Source organism: Pelobates fuscus, chromosome 8 (assembly GCF_036172605.1).
Source record: "Pelobates fuscus isolate aPelFus1 chromosome 8, aPelFus1.pri, whole genome shotgun sequence".
In the NCBI taxonomy this organism is placed as follows: Eukaryota; Metazoa; Chordata; class Amphibia; order Anura; family Pelobatidae; genus Pelobates; species Pelobates fuscus.
The window spans coordinates 42,047,977-42,056,689 of record NC_086324.1 but is presented as its reverse complement, the minus strand read 5'-3'; the positions used below and the strand labels follow the sequence as shown (position 1 = coordinate 42,056,689).

Sequence of the window (8,713 nt, the reverse complement as noted above, 5' to 3'; positions counted from 1 at the left end):
TGGCAGTGCCTTCCAACATTTCCTTGGTTCATCACCTGCAGTGAATGGGTTAAGGGGACCATCCAAGTACCATGACCACTATACATTATTGTAGTGATTGTGTGGCATGGAAGCTATGGGTCCTGTCCTTCAATAAAACAAAAAAAAACAAAAAAAATCTGCTTGTTATAAGACGTTTAACTCATTATTTAGAGATTTAGAGATCAGCAGTATTACAGTATTTAACTGTGCCAAAATGCAATTGACTCTTTTGACTCCATTGAATACTACTAACCTGAACAAGTATTTTAAATTATTGAAAAAAATAATAGTTACATGTTTTATGTTTAACTGTGACTCCAAGCATCATAACCACAACAGCCCATTGTTGCAAAGGTTTGCTTTCTTAACTGGTCCTACCAGGTGCTGGGTCTCCTTTGTGGTTGGCTGTGACAGCTTCCATAGAGCTACAGAGCAGAATGTTGATACTGCCAGCCATTCATTGGCTGAGAGAATCAGCTTACCACTCTCAGTCAATGATTGCTATTTTCTACATAAAAATAATTACAGAATTGACAACTCTAGTTCCTATCTGGCTGAGGTGGAGTTACAACTTCAGGCAGCAGAGGGGCAAATCTCCATATGTGCAGAGTTTCGTAGCTAAATGCTGCAAATACAAACTCCAGGCTTGTAGTAACATTTCAAGCATCTCCATATATAATAGTGCTAAAATGTGTCTAAAACCATTGTTTACAATTTAAAAAGAGTCTGCATGTATTAAAATGTAGTTTTATTAGAAAAAAAAAAAAAAAAAAAAACAGTTTCTTTCATTATATAGAAACGGCATGATATATTTGTAAAAATATGTATATAAAAAAAATACAATTGATAAATCCAATTAACTTAGATATATAGTATATTTTTGTATAAATAATAGTCCGCCTTTTAACTATTGTCTACTACGTCCAAAGGCCTTGGATTTCTCTTTTTTTGACTTGTTTACCAAAGGCTGCTTATGGGATTTTTTTGAGTAATCCACTTTTATCCAACCATTATCATTATTAGCCTTGCTTTCTTCCCCGTTAGTAGCAGATGTTTCTACTGGCATTCCTGGTATATGCCTAGTCTGGTTCTGTACAGTTCTATAATGTCGGGGTTCATGAGACCTTGAATTATTTTGTGTCAGCTGGTAAGATTTGTTATACTTTCCTGAGCTACTATGATGACTTTTTTCACCACTTCTCCTCTGCATGGATGTGCTATGAGCATTTCTGTGATAATTAGCATGGACACGTGATCTCTCTCTCTCGGAAGGGCTATCGGAGGCTGTACTTGATGCACTGCTACATTTGGAACTTTGAATTGATAAGGAGGCCATATTTTTTGAAAGTCCAAAATGTGTTGGTGATGAGCTACGTGAGTAATTGATGGGTGTAACTTGTAAGGTTGAACTGACACGTGTTCGTCTTACGGCAGCAGCGTACGATTCTTGGTCATGCAGATATGGTAATATTTGAGATAAGTTTGTAAGGCTGGAAGATTGAGAACGAGGAAGGCCTGATGTATGTTGGGGAGATGTGTGAGTGGCCATCTGGCGCATTCGTAGGGTGTAGATCCACTGACAATCAACACCTGAAAGAGTCAAAATAAATCTGTAAATGTGACCAAAGAAGCAAGTGCCTTATTTTATGAAAACAAGTATAAGATATTGAACAAAATTCACTTGTGAATAATAGTGCAAGTGGAATGTTACAGTGACATGCTTAATAATAGTTATTTTGACCATTTTATGTTTTAATAGCAAACAAATTTGTGGCATTATAAAATGCATATTTCCCAACAATTAAGGTTACGTAGTAATTTAGGCTGAAAAAGACTTAAGTCAATTAATTAGTGGGGTAATAGCTGCTTGATCCAAGGAGACATCTGACTGCTATTTTGGGGTCAAGAAGGAATTTCTTTCCTAGTTTGTGGCAAAATTGGAAGCGCTTCAGACTGGGTTTTTTGCCTTCTTTTGGATCAACAGCAAAAACATATGTGAGGAAGGCTGAACCTGATGGACGTAAGCCTCTTTTCAGCTATGTAACTATGTAAATTAAGTTCAACGTTTATACTGTTGATTTAAAAGGAGGCAATAATCACCCAATTGTAGCAATTTTTAATTCTGCCACAAAAAAGGGAAAAAATACTTACTGACTCTATAATGACAATCAGGTGTCACCCTGGGCAACAACATGTTCCCATACATATTAATTATATCCTGATATATTATGTTATAAAAAAACAAAACAAACATCCAGGCATTATTTTAAATATCTATAGAATTTCAGACAACCTCTTTAGGTAGACAATTGAATCTGTATTGTTCTAACGGTAAATAATACTTTACTCTGCTTTAAGAGAAAACAACTTTCTTCCAGTCTCATTGAGTGATCTCCTGTCTGTTGTATATTCCTGCTAATGAGCAGGTTACCACACAGAGGTTTGCCTGACCTGTATATTTGTAGAGTGCAATCATAACCTATCTGTGAAGCCTTCTTTTATAAAGAAAACAAATTCTGTTTTTCTAGCCTTTCTTCATAATTAATGTTTTCCATTTATCTTATTCATGTTGTAGCTTGCCTCTGCACTTTTTCTAGTTCTACAATAACCTTCCAAATTACACAGCACAGTCAAGGTCTTACCAGAGGTGGCTCTCTAATTAGTTGATTTAGGCGGCCGCCTAAGGCCTCGCGCTTGCTGGGGCCTCACTGCCGTCTAAGTCGCCTTAGGGCAGACTCACATGTCGAGTCTTCGGTCTATGACTGAGGGCCCGAAACATACAGTCTGCCGGAGGAGAACCAGCCTCTAGTCTGCAGACTGAGGTGTCTAACGATCTCCAGCCTGTCAGAGCATTGCTGCAGGTTACCACGGCAATGCTCTGACTGGAGATTGCGATACTTACTACGTGGTCTGCAGCTCACTCCCTGCAGAGCTGCAGACCAGAAAGGGAGCCCACCGGACCACCATGGAGAAAACCAGCCCCCTGGACCACTAGGGAGAGAGACACTGGACCATCAGGTGAGAAAAAATAAAGGTATTTATGGCCCTCACCACACTCTGTCAAAGCCCCCTCTACCCTGTCACTGCCCCCTCTACCCTGTCACTGCCTCCCCTACCCTGCCACAGCACCCCTACCCTGCCAAAGACCCTACCCTGTCACAGACCCTCCTACCCTGCTACAGACCCTCCTACCCTGCCACATCCCCCCTACCTTGTCACAGCCCCCCACCCTGTCACACCGCCCCCCTAACCCTGTCACAGCTCCCCCACCCTGCCATAGCTTCCCCAACCCTGTTACAGTTCCCCCACCCTGTCACACCACCTGCCCTAACCCTGTCACAGCACCCCCACCCTTGCCGCAGCTCCCTAACCCTATCGCAATCCTGTCACCATTCCACCTATCTTGTCAAAGCCCCCTTACCCTGTCACAGCTCCACCTACCCTCTCACAGCCCCTCATAACAGTGTCACACCCCCCTCCAGCTTGTCACAGCCCCCCTACCGTGTCACAGTCCCCCTTCCCTGTCACAGGCTCCCTAAACCTGCCATAGCCCCACCTACCCTGTCACAGCCCCCCTACCATGTCACAGCCCCCACACCATGTCACAGCCCCCCTCACCCTGTCACAGCCCCCTCACCCTGTCACAGCCCCCCACCTTGTCACAGCCTCCCAGCACCTTTTCACAGCCCCCTTACCTGTCACAGCTGCCCCTACCCTCTCCTAGCTGCCTCAACCCTATCACAGCCCCTTCCAGCTTGTCACAGCCCATCCAATCCTGTCCTCCACACTCACAACAAACCCTGTCACCGTCCCCCCCAAACATTGCCACACTACCCTATCACAGCCCCTTCCAGCTTGTCACAGCCCATCCAATCCTGTCCTCCACACTCACAACAAACCCTGTCACCGTCCCCCCCAAACATTGCCACACTTACCTCCCCTCAATCTGTCACACTCCCTCCTCCAAACTTGGAACATTCACCCCAACCCTGTGATACATTCCCTAACTATTCCACACACACCCTGTAGCATTAACTTCCTCAAATCCTTCTCCAATCCTCCAAGTCTCATTTACTCCCCTCAACCGGTCACATTCACCCTGCCATAGTTACCCCTTTACTCACGCAGTCACAGCCACTAACTGAAGTCATTCATCTTAGACACACACAGTCATGAAACGTAACTTTGCCATAACACAATGCACAAAGACCACAGACAGCCCCATAAACACAACACATATATACGGACCCAGACACATGCTCACAAAGACATATAATCACACACTAGGATACGCTCTGTCACACGCACTTTCAGGCACATGCACAGGTAGTCAATGCCAGAGACACTCAGGAACAGCTGCATGATCCAAGGAGACATCTGACTGCTATTTTGGGGTCAAGAATGAATTTTTTCCTAGTTTGTTGCAAAATTGGAAGCGCTACAGACTAGGTTTTTTGCCTTCTATTGGATCAACAGCAAAAACATATGTCAGGAAGGCTGAACTTGATCGACGCAAGTCTATTTTCAGCTATGTAACTATGTAACTATGTTAAACTCACATTTTAAAATGGGCTACTATATTTTTTGGTTTATAGCTTTTCCATATTGTTTAAAGTGCATATCAGAAGTTTCACACATCAGAAATAACAGTTGTAAGAGATGCACTTTTAAAAAAAAAAATAACAACCAACTTGTGATTATGGTTTGGTAATTATGTTTCTTGAAACATTTAATGTAAATATGTAAATTTGTTGTACCTGCCAAATTCACAGTGAATTTTGTTTGGTGCACTATTCTTAATATCTAAAAACGTGCCAATTCTCAAGCTAGTAGAGGAATTTCTTGGTACAGATCTAAATTATATTTAAGCACAGAGCTATTTAATTAAATGATTTGTGGTTGAAATGTTTCATACTATAATTGTATAATCTTACTTGAATTGTTGTTGCTGGGCTTGCTTTCAGAGTTTAGTAGCGACGGTTTTATTGTGAGTTGGACTGACTTCACTGCGTCTTGCATTTTTATCGTGTTCCAGTCAATTTTGTGAATGTGTTTTGTTAATTTTGGAGTTCTGACATCAGTCTATTGGAAAAAGCATCAAAGACAAAAAAAAAAAAACCCTCAATAAACATTCTGTATATAAATTAAACAAAACATTTCAGCAGAACAAATCTGCAGGAATATAATTAGTACCATCTTTATATTTAGGAAACACCTAGCCAACTGGCAACTATCGACAGATTACTGCTTCTTAGTCACACTAACTACCGTTTTACCAGTTATATAGCTTAAGCTTGTGTCCAAAAGATCTGGCAAACATGGTATTGTATTAAAATAAGGAACAAACTGTAACTGGTGCCAGTTCATTATGTGAAAATCCCTATCTATGTGTAACAGAAGCAAAGTATTTAATATTTTTGCTGTCATATGAAGGAGAATGTTATTTATAGCTGTATCATTGAATTCAATTTAGCCTCAACGTTGTACCTTTGGTGAAGAAATATCTCTAGTGCAATAATATACTGAAAATGCCCTTTTCAAGCATTGACAAAATATAATCACAATTCTCTTTGTGATCGCAGTTATTGAAAGGTATTGAAAAAAGAACAGTCCAAAGTTAATATAATTTAGGTGTTTAGTAATGCATCACTGCAAATAACGATCTAAATTATATGATCAGTATATGCTGTATATGTACGTAAAAAAAACCTGAGGTCCCCCAGAAGAAGGCATCGTAGCCGAAACGTCGGGGTTTTCATTTCTCTTGCTCTTGGTCAGTATACCTTTTTAATGGCTGTTTGCATTTAGCAATTTATTATTATTGTGGTATTGGTACTATAAATTGAATATGCACTACTTTATGCACTTTCTTTCTGTCAAAATATGTTGATGTATTTTCAATGCATGAATAAAGGTTTTTTTTTATGTGCAAACTTTGGTGTGCCTTGGGATCATTAATATTTCTATAATATGTATATATCCGGTGTGGGAACGGATTTTTTCCTTAAAGAGCACCCAGAACTTTTTATACCACATTACTTATCACCCACTTACAGTTGAGCTTTTACTATAATTATACATTGGCATATTTTTATGTACCTGGCAATATCAAATACGTGAGATTTTAATGAAGAACTATGCCAAAAACACATTTAGCCTAGAACAAAAGGTTAACAGTGTAGAAAAGTAGAAACAAAGTACTCCTCAAATGATTCATTTACTCACAATATCAAAATGTAAAGCGTGCATATTAAGCTATCATAGCTATCATAGGAAAACGAAAAACATGGGCAACATTACTAAACAGGCATTGGAACAACTTTTTGATTTATTTTTTTTGTTTGTTTTTTTGTTTTTTTTTGTTTTATGTAGTTAGGCTTATGGATACTATAGCAACGGTTGTCGCACAAAAGTCGTGGGAGTTTGAGTTCATGGCTTATATAGCCATTGCAGTAATCCTAAAAACCTCAGATTTTTAAATAGATAGCTTTTATTTTTTATAATATATACATATATATATATACATATAATAAATATTTGGATTGCATTTGAGCCTACTCAGTGTTTTCCAGTTCCATCACACCATTACAGTTGGCCTTCTTTTTTCCCCCAGAAATGCCTAAGGCTTGTCTAACAAAAACTAAATTCAATAGTTAACGTAACGAGAGGTATATATGTAAGGTGAGTTGATTCATGAATTGGAGAACTCCTTGTGGTTGGACTTTGAAAACTCAGTACATGAGATCTACTGTTTTAAATGTTTATTTTTTTAACAACCCTGTACTAGGACACTCCTGAGAAAGAAATGTTAAGCGTATCACATACCTCATAAGTCACAATGCACTCAACAGTTTCATTTGCAGCAATTCCTACGATCCATTTCTCCATTACGAATGGTGGCTGTGAACACAAATTATTTTTAAGTGACTTTACCAAAATTAATAAACTAGTTTTTCTTCAAATTTATTATTTCAAAATGACTCGAGTTACAAATTTGACACATCAAGATTGCTCCAAAATGTTCACGGGTTGCCAAAAGCAGCTTACAATCTCTCTGCACCCATCAGTCACACATAACACTCATAGGAACAACACACTTAACACTCATAGGAACACATGATTCTGAAGCTATAATAATTCCAGAATTCACAGGGCAGAGCCTGTGTTCCCGATAGTGGATGTAGTAGGGCGTATTGAGGAGCCCTTTTCATCATTCCAAGACCAGATGTGGTATGGAAGTTCTTGTCTAGACATTTCACTACTAATGCCATGTGATTTCACAGATATATTGACAGAATATCCTTCTCGCATGTTGGGAATCAGATGAGCACTCTCCATGGTCTTGTACGGGATTTGGCCAACTAACTTTGACCCATATATTATCTAGACTTTCTGAAGAATAATAATAACAAATATTGGGGTAATTTGCTATTGCTCCCTATTAGCCTATATTATATTAGTAATTACTACTCAGTTACCCCAGTCTCCCATCATTTGTCTTCATTACTTTATTATCTAGTTCTTATTTAAAGCTGAGAAATTGCATAATCTATTCCTGTAATTTTACTAACTTGCAGTGAAGACAATGTTTACATGCCTCTATCACAATAACAAATGACGAATTCAACTACTGTCTCTTTACTGATGTATTCTTAAGCACTGATATATATGCCGTTTTGACTATGTACAATGCTAATAATCCATTTGCCCTGTATGTTGAAAAAGTATAAATGAAAAATGAAAAATGAAAAAAACAATTTCAGTATTCCATTTCAAAAACTACTGTCACTATAGTGTTCCTTTAATAAGCTTTCCAAACGATTTGATACTGTTAGAAAAGCTTAACAAATTATGTATCTACAGAAGTCACCATTAAAGTCTATGGGAATTTTTGTAGATAAACCATTTGGAATTTATTTTTAATAGTATAGAACCCTTTTGAAAGCTTATTAAACCGAGGCATAAGTAGGAATAATTCAAAGTATTTTAGAGGTCTTGCCTTTGTCATCCTGAGAACTTCTGCGTCTGATTGATTTCTGATGAAAGTGACATCTTTAATGTATGTTATTGCAATTTCATCTCCATCTAACTCCATATACATTTTCCATTTGCAGTCCTGAAATTGAAATGAACAGTTTGACTATGAATCTAGAAACATCCATCATTTTTGAGCAGATCATATATATACTATGCACATAAGATATATGACAGATAACAGAAACAGAAAGATGATAATAGTTACATGCATCTGTACAGAGAAAATAAAGTACTCGGAATGTAAGCTAAATATATATAAATGAAAACAAGAGGGCAGCACTCACCTAAGCATGCATACATTATAGGGTGCTGCTGGGGCCAATATGTACCACATACAGAATACACAATCCAGTGCACTCGCTTATTCACTAAACAATGATATATATAAACAAACCAGAATGATTATGTGCACTCACCGGTCTTCTTGTTGCAAAAAAAAAAAAAAGCTTACATTCTATATCATTTTACGAAAAAAGCATTGTCAGTGTTTCAGGTCTCCATTAGAAACGTTGACAATGCTTTTTTTGTGAAATGGAATAAAATGTAAGCTTTTTTTTTTTTTTTAATGCACCAAGAAGACCCTTGAGCGCCCATATTCATTCTGGTTTGTGATTTGTAAATTGCTGATTTTAGATCACCACCAGGGCAAGTAAGC

General features: G+C 38.3%; 1 protein-coding gene across 3 annotated transcripts in view; it reads right to left on the bottom strand.

Moving 5' to 3' along the window:
* Nucleotides 1-848: 848 nt before the first annotated feature.
* Nucleotides 849-8,713, bottom strand: part of MAP3K20 (mitogen-activated protein kinase kinase kinase 20) — a 172,232-nt gene continuing 164,367 nt past the window's right edge. For all 3 annotated transcript variants that reach the window (XM_063429738.1, XM_063429740.1, XM_063429739.1), the window contains exons 17-20: nucleotides 8,021-8,137; nucleotides 6,847-6,921; nucleotides 4,956-5,103; nucleotides 849-1,611 (exon numbers count right to left, since the gene is read on the bottom strand). In XM_063429738.1, the coding sequence (XP_063285808.1) occupies nucleotides 929-1,611; nucleotides 4,956-5,103; nucleotides 6,847-6,921; nucleotides 8,021-8,137 (1,023 nt within the window). In that variant the 3' untranslated portion in view covers nucleotides 849-928. The remainder of the gene's footprint in view (nucleotides 1,612-4,955; nucleotides 5,104-6,846; nucleotides 6,922-8,020; nucleotides 8,138-8,713) is intronic.